The sequence below is a fragment of the Prorops nasuta genome, unplaced genomic scaffold (genome assembly GCF_024137725.1).
Source record: "Prorops nasuta isolate Cenicafe-Biocafe unplaced genomic scaffold, Cenicafe_Pnas_1.2 PNAS00018, whole genome shotgun sequence".
Taxonomy (NCBI): Eukaryota; Metazoa; Arthropoda; class Insecta; order Hymenoptera; family Bethylidae; genus Prorops; species Prorops nasuta.
Window position 1 is genome coordinate 4576920 of NW_027116815.1, and position 22051 is coordinate 4598970.

The 22051-nt window shown below is 41.8% G+C and overlaps 1 protein-coding gene across 2 annotated transcripts in view; it reads left to right on the plus strand.

Annotated features, from left to right (window-relative positions):
• The first annotated feature begins 587 nt into the window (after positions 1 to 587).
• Positions 588 to 22051, plus strand: part of Trim9 (E3 ubiquitin-protein ligase Trim9) — a 39451-nt gene continuing 17987 nt past the window's right edge. For both annotated transcript variants that reach the window (XM_066738170.1, XM_066738171.1), the window contains exons 1-3: positions 588 to 627; positions 743 to 2284; positions 3646 to 3927. In XM_066738170.1, coding sequence (XP_066594267.1) covers positions 1796 to 2284; positions 3646 to 3927 — 771 coding nt within the window. In that variant the 5' untranslated portion in view covers positions 588 to 627; positions 743 to 1795. The remainder of the gene's footprint in view (positions 628 to 742; positions 2285 to 3645; positions 3928 to 22051) is intronic.

Sequence of the window (22051 nt, forward strand, 5' to 3'; positions counted from 1 at the left end):
CACACAGCCAGTTTTCAAAGATGACTGCCGGGATTTATTTAAAATTGTAGGATTAAGCATTATACACGAAGTTTCTGGAACCACGTGTACATACAGACACATACGTAGTGTTATATACGAATCTAATGGTATATAGCATGGTGATGTTAAGAGGGGAGTGGAATAGTAGGGATAAAGTTTTGGAGTTGGAGCAAGCTCTAATAAGGAGGAGTGGAGGACAATTGACGACCGGCTGCAACGTGTACTACGAGGAACATATATACGAGATGAGATGCACCTGGACACGATGTACTTGAAAAACCTTGCCGGGTGCATGCCCTTGCTCTTCCTTACCCACCGCCGCCATTGTCCTTTTTTCTTTCCTCATCATCACCACATCGTCGCAATACCGTATCATTCTCTGTTCGTCTCTCGTTCCCGATTTACCATTTTCCTTTCTCTTCTAGTGAAGGACGCATATACCTTGCAGTAACGTATATAAGCACTACAAAGCTATATTCACTGATTTTAAGTGTTGATGCAACTTGAATCTGAAATCTTTTACATTCTACTAGAAATAATCGTGGAATTAATAATAAACGATTTGCTAACTTAGTTCAGTTTTAAAACTTCTTTTACTTTTATAAGGTGTGTATAAAATTTATCCATATTATAAATATTGATGGTTATTTTTTTAGCATTGAATCATACTTTACATTGATTTATACTGCACATTCAGCAAGTTCATTACTTGTTTCAGAAGATTTGGAGAAAAAGTAGGAGAATTGTTAAAGAATAACTGAAGTCTATAGGGAAAACTAATATAATATCCTTATGCAGGACCTTAGGGTCACGAAGTATATACGCCCCTGAGGTGCGTGGCTACGGTGCGCGCCGGTTCTTTGACTCGGGTCTGGGAGTCAGTCAACCCGGTGACGGTTACCAAGCAAGAACCTTTGCGAAGCAGTGGTCCTAGCTTTGCGGTGCCGTACGAAAAAGTGTTCGCGGGTGTGTGACTAAACCTATCAATAAATAAAAAAGTCCATCGATATCATCAAAAATTCTAAAATCCTTCCAAGAAAAGAACTTCCTGTAGGCAATTACTGTTCTGCCACGTAAACCTTCATAATATTGAAGCTTTGCTCTCCCTACATTTCTCGCCATGAAAATGTGAAGGTTTACGTGATACTGCTCGGCCTTCGGATTGTTTTTTCCACCAAACGAACGACTCGTAAAACTCGAAGAGTTTAATACGAAAGTTAATACGACCGATCTACGAAAAGTGTTTCTTCAAACACGAAAATTGATGACTTCTATCAGTGCAGCCAGCTTACACGATACTTGCGTTTTTATCCTCGAGTGAGACTCGTAAGGATGATTGGACTTTAGACGCGCTTTAGTCAAAGGAAGTAAAGCTGATTAAAGGCACAAAATACGATTGAAGGGATCCTGCTTTACGGCTAATAGTTGATACGATAAAAAAACTGCAATGTCCTTGCAAAATTCAACCGTTTGCTCAGTGATACGGCAATATTTGCACAAGATAGAAAACTGCGAATAAACAGATTTTTATAATGCGTAATTTGTAGGAATAAAGTAGCTGTGAGTATTACGTTTAAAAGAGAGGACACGGTGTTTCATAATGCTTTGTCTGCACTGGTGAAAAAAGGACTACTGGAAGGATCGAGAGAGATTTATAGCGCCGTAATCCGATGAGTCGCGTCTTGTAGGAAAGAATTGAACACTGGCCACGTGTACAGTGGTTAAATGGAATAAAGTTGCAGGCAACGAGCTTACGGATAAAAGGGTAACAGAGATGGAGGACGAGCTGAGATGTCCAAGCTGCAAAGAGCTGTTCTCAGATCCGGTGTTGCTGCCTTGTTGGCACACTTTATGCTTGGGCTGCGCCGTGAGTCTACAAGCACCGCCAGATTCGCCACCGGAATCGACAACAGACTCCTCGAACGCGCCTGGGTCCGATCAGGAAGCCGACAAATTGTCCATTTTGTCCGAAACCGATTCCGGCGTGGTCTGCAGTAGCACATCGACCAGTTCTCGACCCGGAAGCTATGTTGGAACACCGGGCAACGGTGGATTCCCTCCATCCGGAGGAACGCTCTGCTTGTCTTGCCCAGTTTGCCAGAAAACCGTTTATTTCGATGAAGGAGGCGCTCATAATTTGCCCAAATACAGGGCCATGCAGCATATCGTGGAGAAATATCAGGAATCGAAAAACACGAGGCTCCAGTGTCAGATGTGCGAAGGAGAGCCTCGCGAAGCGACCGTCGCGTGCGAGCAGTGCGAGGTTATTGTCAATTTTTATCTTCTTTTATCTCTCGCCTCCTTTTTTTACGTCAAGACCAGTCTATCGTATCACCTGCCTCATAAATTACTCCGTGCGAATAACCTTAACCGGCTGGAATCGCTTCCACGCACGACTATAGCTCGTGGCAAAAAAGAGAGTTTAATGCATATACCTCATTATCCAGAAATAAATAATAAATTATTTCAAACGTCTCTTCTTGCACGGGACGATTACGTTTGATCTTCGTCCATTGATGTTCATTTAATTTTTTCCGTCCTCACTTGCGCTATGCAAAAAGGCCATCTTTTCAAAGAGACACCTTTTTTCCACTTACTCATGATGCTTCTGCTCTCTCTCTCTCTCTCTCTCTCAGCCCTTTTATTTTTATCGCTTCGTACAAATTTTCCTGAAATTTATATTGCGTAAGTACAGCAGCAGCAATGTCGCATGAAGTTTCAAGCAAATAAAATAGTCCACAACGGCAACGCAAACTTCCTATATTCGTCTCTTGACGAGGCGAGCAAGATTTTCCAGTCTTCGTGCTTCGCTCTTCAAACTTTTTTCCAGTAATTTTTTTTCTAACGCAACGGGAGCCCGCTTCTTTCTTATTTTACGCGCGCATTCCCTATAAGCTTAGGCTCGTTAATGCCCTTTTCTCCGTTCTTCGGAACATTTTTCCAGGTAGAACGTAAAAAGTGTAGTCAAGTAATTTTCGAGCACGAGTTCAACGAACCTCGTTGTTTAAAATTTGCCTTGTCGCATTGGAATTCTCCGTAATTCTACTATGACGATTGCTAAAAAAGAAGAGAGACCCGAGGGAGTAAATAATAATATCCTCATCCAGAAGCCTTTATTCGCATTGTGAGAACCCGCTCCCTAATTTTTCCTGGATTCATTCGTTTTCATTTACATTCTACGAAGTCCCTCCGAATGAAATTCAGCCGAAATAGAAACAAACACGCATCACCTAATTACACTCGGAGTATATACTACTGTACGCTTGTTTGTTGAAGCTTCGAGTTTCTGCGAAAAGCCCAAACCCATCAGGTCCCCGGCATATTAATTTCTAGAATTGAGACAAATGTTTTCCTTTTTACGTCGAGTAGTCAAGAAGATTGTAATATTTTACTCAGTATTCCAGCGTCTCTCTGTTTTTTACTGTCATTTAGATAAGAGTGTGTGTTCGTCGATACGTCATCGGTATCTGAGAACACGACGTTTTTAGAGAGAGTAACTCGTAGATCTTCGATCGAGAAAGGAATGCGCGTAGAATTCCCGTAATATAATTCTTTTAAGAGAAATGAGTAGAGGACGAAAAGCTAGGGAGAAGAAGAAGAAGATAAGAATCATGTTCTTTCCAGGTTTTATACTGCGATGGCTGCAGGGAGTCTTGTCATCCTAAGAGGGGTCCTTTGGCAACGCATAATCTGGGTCCGCCTCGAGGCAGTTGGCAATCGAACGGTACTAAAGGTTCACGGGGTCCCTCGGAAGGCACGCTGATTTGCAACGATCACACAGGAGAGGCCGTTAGCCTATATTGCGCTTTATGCAAGATTGCCATTTGTGCTCTTTGTCTTCGAGATCGACACGCCACGCATCATCACGATGTCCTCCCTTTGGCCGCTGCCTGCAAAGCCCAAAAGGTCAGTACCTCAACGTTGATCCTCACGTATACAGCACACGGGGATAAACGTAACATAAAAAAATCTCAATTCCCTTTAACCTCGTCTCTTCGCGTACCAATGCTTCAGTTTTCAAAAAGATTTTTCTCAAAATCTGAACTTTGGATGGTAGACAAAAGACAGGAAACAGGTAATAGCGCCATAATGCCACAAAGATCCCTAAGACATTTTACAAAGAATCAAACGAAAGAAATCCAAATGCTAAGTTCTATAAACAAACCGAGTTACTCTATAAATTTCTTTAGAGAGTTACACTCACCACACTTTCCAGAGTCAATAAACAAACCCGAGTGTACACAAAGCGAAGCCAGCTAAAATCTGTGTTGAAAAACTGATCGATGGAGTGGAAAGATCCGTCGATTTTACAAAATGGAGAATCGTAGCAGTGGTTGTGGAAAGTGAAGAGGCACGCGCGCGAGGATATGCAAGAGTGTTTTTGGATCGTCGGATCGACAGCTGGTTTCGATATCGCGTGTTCCACGTGGGTGTGTCCATCGATACGTTTGGCATTCGGTCCGTGCAACACCTGGCCACTTCCTGACATATGGCTTTGGGCCCGATCACTCCGTTCCAATCACTTCTTCCGCGATTAATCTGATAAATTGCAGCATCAGAACCGGCTGCTGACAATTTGCTAATTGATTGCCAAACGAGCGTTATGCTGGTCGACTAGAATTCGCGCTCTACCTGCTGCAGACCTTCATCCAAAATCGATTACTCTGCTCCTAGGAGGCGCGCTTTCACCGATCGCTAATATCAACCCTCCCCACCACCCCCTCCCCCCTCCCTCTCGCATCTAATTTGCGATCCTTTCCGGGAAAGCAAACACGCTAACTGTTTACATTCTCGTGCATTATACTCCTCGATATAAATCAGTTTTTTTTCCTCGGAGGACGAGCTTTTTTCCCACCAAACATTGTCAAATATTTATTTATCGTTCGAGCTATTCCGAGAAATCCCCATTAATATTACGAACCGAACATGTTATTGCAGTCGAAACATCGAGATTTGCCGAATGCTTACCAAGCTGGCTATACAACCTGCATCGATTAATCCCGTTTATTACAGTTGTCACCGTCGTTATTAGTAAACTTCTCGGTGGGGAAAATTTCCAGATCGAATACGGAGATCGGTATGAAATTCGGATGGAAACTAAATGATATGCTAATTGATTTCCACAGTTCAAGTTTCATTAGCATAAATTACAATTGATTTTCGTTTAAGAATGAGGGAGGAACGACTGGACGGGGAGCGATAAATAATTTTACGAGTCTAAGGTGACGAGATTGGATGGGAGGATCGTAAATAAAGCGTGTTTAAAGAATTCACTTGTTATTGTGTTTAGTCGGAGCAACGTCGCCTCGGTGGATGCGTAGTCCCATGCGGTGAAAAATTCAACGGTGACGAGAGTCATAATCGTTTACTGCGCCGAAGAATTTACGGCGTAGCGTGTGCGATGGTGGCGATTTACTTTGTCCCCCGATGATTCAGAGATTGCTCGTTGTTCAACTCGAACAACTTCTGTCCGTAATATCAATTAACGGTGATCATTGGAAAACTTTTCACGACCATTGATTTAACCAACAGCTCGTTGTACTAATAATTCTTATCACAATTACAATTAATCCAACTGCGTCAAAACATATTCCATTGCATATATATATATATATATATATATAGCATATACAAATAACTAGCGAATATCACGAACCTAACACTGCCACGCAGCTTCGATAAAATGTAGTTTTGGCGAGCGGTACAAATTGATAATTTTGAGAGATAGAGAAAGAGAGAGAGAGAGAAAGAGACACCAATTGAAATCGCTGGACGAAATGAACTCTCTGCCCGAGTTTAATCGAACTTAAGCACAGGGGAAAAGAGAATGTAATGAGAAGAGAGAGAGAGAGAGAGAGAGAGGGAACGTCGCGTCGGTTCATTTGAACTTGCAGATCGTGAGACTTTTAATTTAAATGAACGGGAGGAGCTAAACTTACAATGGAATTATAGTTTGTTGCGATTGAGTTAAATCTACGAGGATGAGATGGCTGTATATATAATATATCCGTACAGTATACATAGAGCACTACATATAGGAGTTTTAAGGTGCAAATTGGGCATGATGCCGTTGCAACGAGGGATGTTCGTAGGATGTTCGGTCGTTGGCTAATTTTTTGACGAGTCATCGCGGGTAAAATAAGAGATATTGTGGCGCGTAGGTGAGAGCGTGTTCGTACGGATGTTACGAGGGACTCGATTACTCGGTAATTGGCTGTAAATAGACAAGCTCGTATATACGAAGCTTGTGGATCCATCGTCTCTCAAGTTCGTTCGTTGCCAATCGATTTGTTGTACCGCGCACGACCTCCCAATAAGGTCCTTGCCCCGTCGGGTAATCTCCACGTACTTCCAACTACAGTTCAGCTTCTTTCTGGCCCCAAAACTCGATGGAAAAGTCCCGCCACGATTCTGCTTGCGCTATAACGAGACAAAAGTGAGAGATGTCGGTTTTTCTATTTTCTCTCTCTCTCTGTCGAGTGGTCTATATTATTTTTTACATCATTATCAGCATCCCGCGATATCTCGCATTCATCAGGTATCGTAAATTGGATCATCGATTAGCTTGTGTGCGGGGATCTATGTGGGAGCTTGGAAAAGGAAAAAATGGTGTGATAAAATGCGTCTACTTAGAGGATGGTGGGGGGGGGGGGGAGGGGGAGGGAGATACGTATACCGGAGAAGAGCTTGATAATAAAGATGTCGACTGAAGGAGTAAGAGTAGGAGGAGGGGGGGGGGGGGATTCGGAGGCAGTCGGGCATAACGTATCTTGCTCCTTGATTTTATGTCGAGTGTTCTTATCGGAATTGTCCCGATCGATCGTTATATTCGCATGAGGCAACCAGCCGAAAATCGGTAGACGCGAGTAGGATGAAAATATGGCTCGGAGGGGGGATAAAATGGCCTGTACGAAAAATCGTGAAGCTTAGAGTTCTTTCTCGTTGGCAATTTCCCGGGGCATCTGCTCTCGTGCCTTAAAAAGCCACGCCTCGATTCGCGTATCACAAAGAACGTATTCGCGTGTAGCGCGGCCTTAAGGCGGCAACGCGCGCTGTATCTGTGTGTGTGTGTGTGTGTGCAGAGAAGGAACGGCAAAAGAGAAGTTTTGAAGAAGTCGGAGAGTACGCGTAGGAGGCAGAAGGGAAAATAATATTGGAAGAGACGTAAAACGAGAGCAAGCTGGGAGAGGGGGGGGGGGGGCAAAGGAGGGCAGAGCTAATGGATCAACGGGGCCAGACCGATGGAAACGCGTGACTTTTTGGATTAAATTTCTTTCTTCATACATTATATATATGTTTGTATCTGTAGAGAGAGAGAGAGAGAGAGAGAGAGAGAGAGAGAGAGAGAGACGAGGATATAAAAAGTTGCTGTCTCTTTGTCATACGGATATACAGCAGTTCATTTAAATGGACCAACGACAAAATACACGACATTGAATCGAAGACAGCATTTATCCTGCTGCACGCGTTATACCGCGTGTCTGTGTTTAAGCACGCGCTTATACATGGGAGATCGTCGATTGTGGGGGTGAGCGTGCGCGAGCGCGATTGTAAAGTGTGTAAACCGTGTATTGCCCGGGGCTAGGGACTCGTTGGAGAAAGGCGGTGGAAAGAAAGGGAGAGGGGGTAGCGCAGAAGGGGAGGGGGGGGGGGGTTAAGAGAGAGAGAGAGAGAGAGAGAAAGCAGAAAGTACGAGACAGAAGGACGCGCAAAAGCAAAAAGAAATATGCCGCTGCATTATGTCCTCCCTACACACGTTCGCACGCTTCGCGTTCTCCAACACACCGCATCCCTGCAGCTTGAGCTTGGCTTGGTGAGGTATAAACTTTTAACGTGTACCGTACGTGTGTACCGTACGTGAGTACACGTGCAAGTCCCGTGATATGTAATACGTGATATCGGAGAATCACGAGTCTGGCCGGTTTTCTCTTACACATACATATACATACACACACACACTCTCTCTCTCTCTCTATTTCTCTCATACGCACTCACACAGAGGTACACATAACCGCTGTTGCTCCTTTTTCATCCTCCCGCTAGTGGTTTCTGCATCCATTCCACTACTCCATTATAACCCGCTAGTTCCATCTTTCCATTCGTCTTTAATAATTTATACCGCACGCGTTAACTCGTTGCTTTTTTTCTGCTTTATTCTACGAGCAAAACCGAGGGAAAATTATGTATTCGTGACTGCAAGATTTTATAGGCAGAAACATCATAAGCCATTAAAAGGTTGCGAGAATCACGAGACATTGGGCGAATGTTCGTGTAATGAACTTGCAGAGGGCAAACGTACAACGCTGTAGTTTGAAGCTCGCGGCGAATGAGGGACCACTTATGAATCTCTGTGTTGGAAATTTTGCCAGAATGGGGAATAAATAATATCGAGGAGTCGAGCGTTAAAGGGCTTCTTGTATTTCTCGAATTATTTAGCTAGTTATTCGTAATTGAAGCTTCGAGCTTTCAATGACTCTGCCACTGCAATTTCACGCCAACTCGCAGGTGCTTAGCGTGGCGACGGATGCGTCTCATGCGCCGGGTTTGTGCCTTATTAGTTGGCAGCTGCGTCAATGTGACGGTGCTGGCTATATGTACTATATTTACGTGTGTGTATATATATATACATATATATCGGCTACATAAATTCGGTAAATCTCTCGAAGCTATTCCCTCTACGACGCACTAATATCTCAGTGTGGAGGAGTTTGCCAAAAGTGCGGATCCAGACACGTCGATCCTTAAGGCGTCACGTGGCATGGCGTAGCATAGTCTACGCGAAACGTTAAGCTCCGAGATAAGCTCTCGAGCCAGGAAAGGACGGGAGAGAGAGAGAGAGAGAGAGAGAGAGCAAGAACTTCTCGTGAGAAGCCTGTTGAAGTTGGCGCGAATGCCACCCAAGGTACGAGGATAAACTTGAATTCTGTCGAGTTCCCTCTTGTTGAACGTCAAAGAGGACCAAAGATGGGTCATGCTTTCAGGCTGAGGTCACAATCCCACAATTAGACGAAAATAGCGACGGAGATTAAGTCGGCAGAGATAAATCGTTTCTGGTATAGGTTTTCCGAGGCGCGACTCGGTCGGTAACGCAAATCTCTACAGGGAGCGATTTTACCGACCGAGCTGCGAGATCTCCTTAAGGGTCCTTTTCGCAAGGCTTCCTCCCTCGATTAATACGGTTTTAAAGCAAAATAGGACGCTGTGTATTCTGATCGTTTCGGTTAGCATTCACCGGGAATATAAAAAGAGAGGCAGGCGGGCGAGAAACATATGTTAAAGGACTGTACTGTTTCGTGTTTTTCCATTAGTGGCCGAGAGAAGTTGGTCCCAGTGCATTTTCCGGAGTTTCTCGCTCGTTGCCGACAGTCACGCGTCCTTGCGTTTTATGTCGGAGGACCCGAGCACGCACTTAAGCGTGCGCTTATTTGTCCCCAAGCGGCTTTCTCACTCTCGCTCCTCCTTACTCCACCCTCGCAAGCTTTTGTCGCAGTAGCTTCCAGCGCTTCTGGGGTGCTTTTAGATTGATGAGAAACTCCGAGAAGCTCTGGCTCGACCACGAAAAGCGACCATCTTCCCCATGGTCAATCTTTGCCGAGGATCTTCCTGTTAAAATGTAAAGATGAAAATTAATCAGTAAAGGAGAAGATTCGGGATATTCATCCTCGCAGTATCAGGAATTAATTTTCAATATTCGCTGGGGCTTAGCACCAGTGCGTGTATATACCATAGTATATATATATATATATATATATATATATATATATATATTTCATGATTGTGATGGATTCTACACTGTCTATATATATAGTGCACCCATATACCCAGTGTCGTAAAGTGATTTTGTCGGGTGACGAGGGGAAGCTGTGGGCTGAAGAGACAAGAGGGAAGCATGAAGAACGAGGTGGAGAGTCAGTGAATTGCGAGAAAATGCTGTTATCCACTTCTCGCCTGACATTTAAATGTGTACGGTTGGGACCTTTACGAGGTTTGCCACAAAAATCGTCAATGACCTTACTCCGAATCGCAGGATTCTGTGGTTTACGAGGCCCTCGCGTGGCTGCGAGCGCACCGCAGCCACTGCGTCATTTGAATTGTAGATTCCCATACCAGCCCAATATTGCCAAGTTACAAGGAATCCTTGGCGACCGGTGAATTTTAAAAATTATGCAGCCTCCTCGAGTGCGCGTGGATGGCGAAAACACTCTTCTTCTTCGAGAGTTCTCATAGTTTTTCAATTTTAATCTCTCATTTCTCTACCGCGACTCTCCTACAGCTTTTCCCTTCCCTTCCCAGTCTTATCGGCTCCACCTGTACCGTCCTGCATAACCATCTTTCCTCGTAAAAGTCTACCGATCTGCTCGATTTATGATCCACCGAATCAATTCTTTTGAAATATAATCGCTCCTCCGCGAGATCGCTGTATACATATATATATATACAGACGTTATAATAAATATATCTGGAACGATTCGATTTATGCACCGGGTAAACCGAGCAATTTTAACAGCAACAGGACCAGCATAAATTTGAATAAATGCGAATTAAGTACCGAGTATTATTGAGCCGAACCGATTAATTTTAATGAACACCAGGCGCACTAATGTCTGCAATCTGGTCAAGCGATTACGTTCAAGTGAAAATACATGGAAAATATTTTATGGGAACTGTAACATTTGCTGCGAACGCTCCAATAATTTACGAACAAATAGATTTGAATTTCTAATGGGATTACGAATGTAGTCGAATTTAGGTTTGCGCAAATTAACGATAACAATTATTAACGCGTACTTCCAACAGGATTTATTCATTTTTCGAAGCGATCCAGGGGAGGATTTCACGTTGAGATTTGAAGCAATAATGAAAGGACAAGTTCCTTGATGATGTGAAAACGAGATCCTTTAGCTCGGAAGACAGACTGAAAGGGGTGGTTGAGCCTCCCGTTGGTGTATAGCGTGGGAATGTACCCTGAAAAGGATTCCAACAGAAGGAGGGCTTGTAATAAGGACACTTGTACCATGAATAGTCGACCCGTGTCGTTTTATACACACACGTCCCCATGCTTTTCGTTCCAAAGCCATCTATTTTTGTCCGGCAGTGATCTCGAAACTCCGAGAAGAATGGAAGCAGACCACCGCTTGATCGGTAATTTCTAACATCATGATTAATTCATCAGTCACGTATATATAATTTTTGCTTTGATTTTCAGGAAAGTTTTCGAGGTCCTATCAGCAAAATTTGCGAGTTTTACCTTTAAGGGGTTAAGACGAGCGAGCGTCTTACGTGCCGTGTGTATAGATTATCGAGTTTGCCCTTGAGAGAACCGAAGCAATTAAGTATGGAATATAATTTGATCATGAAGCTGGAAGCCGACACTTGGTGTTCCCTTCAGACGACGCGGAAGTCTTCGCTGGATGAAACGCTGCAATTTCAACGCGGTCGCTCGGAAGTTAATTAAATAATCGAACTTGCTGGATCCCGAGTGACACGAATGATCAGCCTAATGGAAGACGCCTCGGTCGCGAAGAATACCGTTTGCTTTCCAAGACAGCTAAACCACGTTCATTGACTTTCTCCCCCCCCCCCCCTCCTCCTCCTCCTCTTTTTCCATGTTCCTCACTCAGACTCTGCTATATCCACTCAATCAACCTATTCATTCCTTCCATTAATTAAACAATCATTGATTTCGTTCCGATCGATTGAACCATCAATCGTCTATTTATTTACATCAATTAAAATCTGTCTGTTTGCAAACGCGACTGTCAATTGCTTATTAGTATAATATTGGTTAATAATTCTATTGTAATTATGCAAATCCGTCACCGAGTTACATGTGTGATTTTCCAATTGTTTACAAAGAGATTCTACAAGTGCGGTTTTCAGCATTTCGAGGGGCAAAAATAGTGGGTAAATATTAAGATGAGACGCGGAATTCGTGGAGCGCGATGTAAAAGTTAAGTGGCAGAACCGGCAGAATCGACGAGTGCCGGTGGTTTTGGCTTGGGAGCGAAGAGCTGGGTCAGTGACGGTCTCGTTAAAGTCGCCGTGGAGCGTTGAGTGGCCGATGTATTACGCCAGTGTGCTGCTGTTCCGTTAAGGTAAAAGGACTTATCGGTTTTGTAGAGGGAACCAATTATTGACGTCAATTCACGGCACTTCCAACCTCATCGAAAATCAATAACCGGAACCTATCACGCAAGGACACAGGGGCCAATTATTTATAAATTTTCATTTCACCCCCTTTTAAATAGCAAGACGCATATTTTGCGAGAAATAAATAAACAATGCGTTAAATTCTTGTGGGAATCGACGCTATTGTGTATGGATTATTGAAATACCGGCTAATTTTTTATAAATTTTCACCTCTTCCACATTTCACCCTTTATTACTGCAAAAATCAACATACCTTTTTTTGAAAAATAAATAAATAATCCGTTGAATTCTGGGAATCGACGTTATTGCAGATTATTGAAATATCGGCAAATTTTTTATAAATTTTAAATCTCGTCTATATACTCTTCACCCTTTATTGCACTGCAAAAAACAAGACGCTTATTTTGGGATAAAAGAATAAAAAATCCGTTAAATTCTGGGAATTGACGTTAATTATTGCAAATTATTGAATTATCGGGTAATTTTGTTTTTAATTTTCACCGCACATACTCTTTATTCTATATACACGTATAATCCTGTGTAAAAGAAATGTCGATTTTGCGAGAAAAAATTAACGAATGATGCGTTAAATTCCGGTGATCGACGCTTTTGCAGATTATTGAAATATTGGGTAATTTTTTATAAAATTTCACACCATCTACATTCACACTTTTTTGCCGTATAAATAAAACTTTGGAAAAGCCAGACGGGGCGATTCAAAATAAATAGACGATGCGTTGGAGCGAGAGGATCGACGCTACTGCAGATTATTGAAATATATACTTTGGCGGAGATTCGGGAATGATCGATCGGTAAAATCTGATGGGGATGGTGAGATTTTCGTGGCTCACCGCACATCGGTCTTGGATATAATATATGCATCGAGCGTCGTGGCTTGCCCTGCACCAATGAAAGCGTCGGATTTCTCGGGGGAAATTAAGAGCCGACTGAAAAATAAAAGCTATAGCCACTCGGTTCCGGACGAAGGAACTTGGCCAATTGTCGCTGGGCTTTTTGACACCGCAGCACGTGCCGCGCCAAATTACAATTACCGTCTCGACATCCTTCGAGAGAACTTTATTGTTTTCTTTATCTTATTCTATCAGGAAAATATACCACTTTTCCCTTCGATTTGTTCCGATGACTGATAAACATTTTAATTTAATTCGCTTATATGCTACAACATGGTTTTTACATTTTATTTATACTTTGTTATTGTTATTATGTCATTGGATTGAATAAAAATCTCATCGGATCGTGTTTGGTCGAATATTTATGGGTGCTACGACGACAAGACCAGGTTTTCTTGTATTTTGACTGGCAAAGAAGTTTTGTATATAGAAAATATTTTGCACAATAACGCTTCTTCCAGTCGACTATGAAGTTTTCCAACTTCGACCAGTTTCACCTTCGGTTTGCGGGTAGCGTGCAGCTAAAAGGCGGAAGTGCAGCTTTCGCTCTTGTCACGCCAACGCTTTTGACAGTTTATACTGTTCTATGGATTAAGTTACCCCATCGTGTCGAATTGACACGTATAATATAAAAGTGTGAAAAGTAATACTCTATTTTTAAAATGCCTCTTTTCATTAAATTTTACCGTATACATGTATAAATTTCTGTTCATCATTATCCCTATATCATTAAAATAATTTATTCTTATTCCATATATACAAAAAAACATATACGAAGAAGCAAAATTGCGATGAACGGTGGTTGATTAAAAGTGCATGTGTTCGATTAGGTAAATCAATGGAAGCATTAAACAATTTGGCAAGATTTTTGAAATTCGATGGGGACTATTAAACGTACGTGACCTCGGCGTACCGCAATATTTGCTGGGAGGAAAACCGAACGATATATCGATCGAGTTATTTTGCATAGTATCCGGCATGGGTGGGGAAAATTCTCCCATCCCCCGCGAATACGACTCACGGGAAGAATCTTTGATCGTTTTGTTTGGTCGACATTCGGAATGTATAATATTAAATATTTCTGTGGATTTTATTATGGAAATATCGATGATAAAAATATTGTGTACTTTTTCATCCACGGTATTTATCGAGTGATTCGCCAGTACATCCCAACGGTTCTTCCAACACGGAAGAACATTTGTAAAAGTTTGCCAACATACAAACTGCTAGTTTTGCGAAAATTCGATAAATTTGCGCGAAGAAAATTGCAATGATTTTGATGAGTCAAAGCTAAAAGGCGAGAGTGGATAATCCTTGTCGGTGTTCTCCATCACGCGCAAGCCTTAATGGCGGAGTCTCTTCGGTTGAAACGATCGGAGCTTATCAGGCTTTCGCAGAAAGATGAAAGGGGAAGAAAGGGAAGATCTGGCAAATGCAATAAGATATTTTAGAGCGCGATTCGTGTTGTCGGCGTGCTGGCATATCGGATAACGGTTTCAAGTGGCATGATCACTTCACCCAACTTGACCCGAGTTGGCAAGTGTACAGAAGGGATAAAGAAGAGCGACCACGATTTGGCAGTCTCCTCAAAAGCATCCACTTAAACCGATTGTCGTTGCTGCTTCAATCCGATCGATTTAAGAAACACAAGAAACACTCGTGAGAAACTTGGATGCTGTAAACCAACCGCACTCTACATACTCTCCATTGCACGATAAAATCTTACACAAACACACTCATATATGTATATATATGTATATAGGAGGAGAGAAAGGGAAACGTTTCCTTTAAATAAAAACCAACATATTGTTTCGAGCAAATCATAATTCAGGTGGTCTCTCATTACAATATTTAAACAGATATAGTTTATGCACGAGTATATAACGCATATCTTTATTTTCCTCGAATTCTGCGAGGATTCGTCCAGATATACTATATGTATATATAGGATACCTCCGCAGATATTACTTTCAACACGAAACATATTTCGTAAAACGATATTTCACCATTGGTTACTTACCCGGAATAACTCTCCTATTTTTTGGATTCTATTGCAATATTTATCCAACTGTTCCACCACGCATCCTACAATATATACGATATTTCTGCGAGTGAATAAGGCTGCTAACGGATGGCTGGAGATTTAAAGTAAACTAAAGTCAAATGGAACTAAATCATTGGATGGAACGGTCGAGGGGGTAAGGAAAAGGAAACATTTGACTCGACAAAAGCGAGACGAAATTAATGAAATTGGAGTAAAATGAGGGACAGAGGAGGGAGGGAGTGGTACAAGAGAGAGAGAGAGAGAGCTGGGCTCATCGACAGTCGATATATGCGCACGTTTGAGTAAAACCAATTCTCAGCGCATTTTACGAACAATCGCTTCCTTGGTGGGACTCTCCGTTGAAGTAATTTCTCGTAGGAAATCCCTGCGATTATCCACGAGTCGAATAACAGAGCCTGAAAGGATCTCTCCAGGTTGCAAGGACCTCTCAGCTTCTCCGGCTAAAGAACTCGCGCAAATCCTCCAGAGTGAAGGGATTATGCTACGTTTGCGTTTACCTCACGAAATTTCCAGATTGCCAATAACCTCTCGGAAATTACCTTCCAGACGTTTCTTAAAATTACCTCAATGCTGCTTACCTCTAACGTGGACACGTACGGTGATCCAATTTACGGAAAAAGCTCTTGGCTTTGCTTAATTATGCACCAAAGTGTGCAGAGTGAGAAGCAATTATCGTTTTGTATAACTGAAACAGCTCTTTATCCCGAATGGTGTGAAAACATCAGCTTTGGCAAGAAAAATAAACTGATTTATATCTCAAGCGTACATTTTCTTCTGGAGAAACGTTCGGACGGTCGTTGATTAATCAATAGAGTCTGCCGACTCGAATATTCATTTCTTATCCGTTCTTCTTTTCAGCGATGGTGAAGCTTTGTAAATAAAATTCTATAAAAATTACATCTCGTGTATATATGTGTTTGTAGCTTTAAAGACCACGAGATAATTTGTGCTTCGTCTGGAGAATCGTTAATTTATCGAGAGAAGGGTGTTTCTCAAGGTTAGATAAGGTTTGCGATTAAAATCCTGCATTTTTTGATCTTGAGGGAAAATCTGGTAGAGTGTATTATTCTTGGCTCGCAATGCACGTACTCGGGGATAAATCGATGATTCTGCTTGGCGAAGCAAACTAAACGTCAAAGGGAGGTTAATATCCAACAATACTTGATGTATGTCTCAGGCTGATTTACCTGACGATTCCCTGACCTCTATTCGTCTTGCTTAGAGGGTGGTACCAGTGCGATTTATCAACTGACAATCCGAATTTCCTTATATCGCTGTGGAATTTACCACGTCGTGTTTCGATTTGCCGAATATCCTAATTTTCCCTCTCACACCTTACCCTTCCATCCGTCTCTCGAGCAAAACGACGTACACAAGCCCCTGCATCCGAATTAATTACAAACGTTTAATTATCCTCTAAACGTTCATTAGTACGCTGTCAATCGTCTTCGCTTAAATTTTTCACCCTGCAGCTTACAATTTTGGAGATTTTTACCCATTCGACGAAAGGGTTTTCCAGAAGAGAGAAGCTGATCGCGTTACAAATGGGCACGAAGTTATCGTGGCACTTAAAAATTACGAAACATTTAGAGCACTTGGAACCGGCATGGCACCGTGGCTCGCAAAACTATTGGCCCTTGAAAAAGTTTAGGCTTACAGCCTGCTTCGATGATAATTAAAAAATTCCTGCTGCACTTTCGTGCGTCTACACTCGCACGAATTTTTAGTTTGCCCCTTTTGCGCTTTTTTATCAAATTAATCCACTTCTTTTACTTTTATAACGATATTCCAGTTAAGTGGAGTCAGCTGAGCGGATGAAAAGGCCAAGTGACTTTGACCCTTTCAACAAATAGTATAATATGCAAAAGCTGCAGCAGTAGGGGCTTTCACGTGAATTCTCGCTACAGAAATATTTCATTTGAACGAATCAAAGACTTTCTGCAAGAAGATTAAATCCAATGTATGACATGCTTCCAAAATACAGTTTCTTCTGATGTCGTTTCAACGCTATATAATTATGAATATAGTCAAAAATAAATTAAGAAAACAGTTTATATTATTTTTATCCATGGACGTTACATATGTTGAAGATTAAATCGGGTTTATGTAATGAGACTGACAAAAGTGTAATTTCTTTCGTTTCAACGTTACAATTTATGAAGTTTTGTAAAAAATAACGTAAGAAAGACGTTTGGATTTTTTCTTCCATATATACGTATACATATATATATATATATATATATATATATAAGGGCGTAAGATTTTGGCGGTGGAATGATAAAGCGAGTGTCACGTGGTACCGGGATCGGGGGTGGTACGCACGCCTGGGAAAAAGGTGAATTGGAGTAAGGAAGGAAGGGCTGGAAATTGCGCCTTAAAGAGGTGGAAAATCGCAAGCACTGGGGTGGCCAATCCGATCATCTAGTAATTTATGGTGCTCCTGACGCGTGGAAAATGAAGAAACACAAGTCAGGATATGCTATGAAAAAGCTGCTTTATCCTCCACTGCTATTTCCATTAATAAAATTATATATAAAAGCGGTGGTGAACGCGAGCCAAAAACGATAAAGAAAATATATTTCCGAAACATTTAATTAAAATATAGCCGCTATTAAAAGTGGCTTAATTTTTACCGATTCGCATCAGCTTCCACCTCGTCTCCAGCTCAATGGCCGATCGTATCCGACTTTAAACGAATCGTTTTAATAATAAAAGAAAAGCTTTCGTACATGTGATAATACAGTCGCACGCCATGGCCTTTCTCTCGTTGGTCGCACGCAACATTAAGGTTAATGCGGGGGTGTTTGGGGGTTGAAAATGTTTATCGACCTGAAGCAAGGTGGTTCGAGGGTTAATCGACGAGGGTGACCGTCCGAAGCTGAATATCCAGATCGAAAAATTGCCGTATAAAAGTAAATCGAGAGGGTACCTCGAGTCAAAAGGGTGGCTACCCTCTCTGAAGACGATCACGTAAAAACGTTTGTAGAATTGCGGGACCAGCCACGAAATAGAAATCTCTTTGAGGCTTGGGATCCTAAGTAAACTTGAGAAAAAATCACTGCTCGCTGTGGAGGGTCCTTTAAAACAGTTACGATAATCTCTGCTTTATACATACATATATATATGTATATAGGAAGAGCTGGAAGAGAGTTCTATAGAAGATTCGTCACGCATCACGCAATATTTCCGCAACCGTGAAAAGCCAAGTTTAAAAATGTAGATTAAACGGTTTGTTTATATTCCAATGGAAAATGTTTCAATTTGTGGGGAATGGTTTTAAAGGGTAAAATAAGCGAAAGAATAGGCGGAGCGTGTGCTTTCACTGATAATAAATTATTGAAGGTCCGGTCTGGCGTTAGTTCCGTGATAGCTGCGTGCTGTCGGCCCCCCCACCCCTCAACTTTTCGCACGCACGTACGTTTATTTACGTACGTGCGTACGCGCTGAAGCAGGGTATCAAAGGTTGGCAGGCTTTCAACAACTATTTTCGTTTTCAGACTGCCCACCGTGCATCGTGTTTTCTGTTTCCAATATATACCCTACGCTCTTCTTCCCCCTAAATCCCTATTTAACAAGCTTTCTGGCTTTTTTAATACACGACTTCAAACAAACCCCGTTGACTTTTTCAATGTAAACAATTTGTCAGGAAACCTCCGTTTATCTTCAACCACTATTAATCTTTAATAGAATTAGTTCCTGGAGAATAATAATAAATTTCAGGGTAATTCTTACTCTTTTCAAAATCGCTCAGGCAAAAGGCAATTTTGCGTATGTATAGTTATATATTCAAATGCAGAGCAATTTTAGCTTCGATTGTATATAATATCGCAGGATATAAACGTCTAAAATAAAACGTAAAGTCTGCAAAGGAGTACAAATTGCTTTCGAGCAGCCCTTCCCATATACTACGCCATGCGAACCGGGAACATTGGCGCAGAGATCGCACGAATCTTCAAACGAGCTTGTAGAACAATTTTTTCCCTAAAGTTTAACAGAGATTATTATGATTGTTATCCAATAAAATCGAGTATTACCCCTTCCCCTTTCTCTCAATATTTTTCATTCCACCAAAAAACCTGCATAATAATAGCTGGAATTTGTGCATATTTGAAAACTGTAATAAACACAAGTTTTGTTTTAATAAATGATATATTTTACGCAGTTTCATGTACGTAGGTTGGAGTTTTATCTTCGATAGTAAAACGAACGCCACTGTTGGGGTGCAGTTGTTGGCACTAGCGAGTATGAACCCCATAGGGCATAGGGAACAACTTATTGACTTTGGCTCGTTGCATTTTCCGCCATTAAATCCGGAATGAAAGAGAAAAGGGGATGGATGGGTAGAGGGATGGGGAGGGGGTGAGATAGACGGGAGGGGTGTCACGGCATATGTCGTGCGTGGCAGCACTATGTAACGCGTTTTCGTCCTTATGTATCCTGCGACCCCGCACTTGCCATATAACGACTCTGCACTATAAATATATCTCAGATACCATATACCGATATATACCCACCATCATTCCACCATTCGTAAACTTGGCAAATATACCGTGCATACTCCCTACATTTTATTAAAGCTTACCGCTCGTACATGCACGCTCTCTCATTACTGGACTTGGCCTCGAAAGAAAAACTCGTGAGTTTTGATAAAAATTCTAACAAGAATTCATTGCTCGGTGCTAACAAGTCAGCTTAGGGAATCAAGACAGTTTTTATAGGTGTTCTGGGAATTATGGTGAATAGATTTATTTTATTCAGAATTCTCGTGGCTCGCTCGGTAAGAGATAATTTTTTCGCGAATTAACTTTTTGATTGATATATATATATATATATATACATATATAACATCGAGCATTTAGAAAGCTTTCATCGAAACAGCTTAAAAGCTCCACACTGTGTACAGCAAAAGCTACGACAGGCCCCTCATCCTCTTTCATCTTCCACAAATAACGCGTACACGCCAATCTTTTGCTCTCGTTGCACCTTCAAAAATCTCTTTGGAGCCCAGCTGCTCTTCCACGAATCCTGAACCGCGCTGCATGCTTGGACATTTTTCAGTACTGACGTGTATAAGTGATTTTTCCTCCGTATCAACATCCATGGGGAATATGGAGTAGATTTTTAAGCTTCTCCACAAGATCTACCGACTCTCGACGGTTTGTAGATCAGAAGGCATTGTGATAAGGGAAGAAATAGAGGGAGCAAAGTTAACCGCGTGGCGGTGGCGGAGGGGGGGGGGGGGGGGTAAAACTCGAGTAAACAGGGTGGATGAAAAGATTTGATCAAAATTTGTCGAGAGTGGAAAGGAGGAAGTTTCTGTGGTACTTGTTTGCAAGTGAGGAAAGGTAATACAAGTTTCATGTAAAAGCTGGAAAAGAAGCCACACGTGTCTCTTTGAGAGATCGGATCGGGATTGGCTCTGTCAGAAAGAAGGATGCTTTGCTGAAATTTTTTCGGCAGATACCCGCGGGGCCAACAATGCGCCAGCGACTGATTGGATCTGTCGCCAGTCGACAGGTCAAGGGGCTTCTTCTTCTTCTTCTCTTCTTCTTCTTCGCTCCTTTCATCCAATTCTACGCGAAACTCTGCATATCTCAAATGTACTCTGTAGATATATAGTGACGTCATCCCTCCCACGTTCTTCGCTAATCAATATTTCTCATCAAAGGATTTCTGTTTGATTATAATTTGGTAAAAACTCGTTGCTCTTCACATTTACCCACAGATCCAAGCTATCACCTCTCCAAAGGTCAAGAATTTCCCCCACCCCTAACGATTTTCCCTTACAACCCCACATAAATCTCCGTTCCTAGAACTAGCTCGCCCATCTCGAAACTATCACTGATTTAATAAGATTTGTTTCATTAACGAGTTCCTCTATGGATTTTTCCATTTCAGAGAGCTCCGTTGAGAGCTTTCATTCATTTATCGCTCCCTCTCTCTCCCTCATTGATTTTTCTATTTATGAACAAGTGTACTATAACATTTTTATAACATTAGATAACTTTTTTGTTACGAGGTTTATGGAGAACGGCCTCGTAAATCACGCGAAAAGCGAGGGAAAACGTTTAAATTTTAATTTTAAGAATAAAAGGAGGAGAAATTTTGCAGCTTTATGGACGTGGACACTTTTATGATTTCAAGTGCTTAGAAAGTTATACGAAAGCAATGTGTCTTGTTTTGACAGGTTCGGCTTTAACGTTGATAAGTAGAATGGACAAAGGGAAAAGTTAGAAAATCTCGTTGTCCTGGTAGAAAAATCGATATACGAGTGGATGTACAGGTATTGGTGAGAAGGAAAAGCTGCTTTTCTATGCCACCACCGCAGGCTTCACAAAGGGATTCGAGGACCACGCCACAGGTTGGCAGTGACCTCGATTGCGTTTAAAAAATTCACCACCGCATTTCCGGCTTTTTTCCTCCGTGTCTTAACCCAAGAGGCTGTACCGTCCATTTTAAAAAGGATTTTCAACCTTCCCTCCATTATTAAGCTAAATTATTCAAAACATCTGCCACGCTCCTCTGTAAAAATTAATTCCTGAAAACACTCTTCTTTCGCTCTAAGATATTAATGTAAACAAGAATATATGTTATTCCAGTCAATTGCGGGAGAAACAGGATGAAACTTGGGGCCATTTCCGAAGCTTTCGCCTTCAATTTAGTAATATCGTGTCGAGTAATGAAAACATTGAGTGCAGTGGGACGAAAAATCATGAATGAACCACCGCGATTAGAGGGATGATTCACTTTCTCCTGAGAATTTTGCCGCTGGCGTTTCTACCACATATTACTATATATATATATATATATATATATAGTGTAACGAACTAAACTAGCCAATGTTCCTTGGCAGCTTCATCGAGTGTGTTTGCAGGCAAAACACGTGCAGGGGGATCGAGCTTTT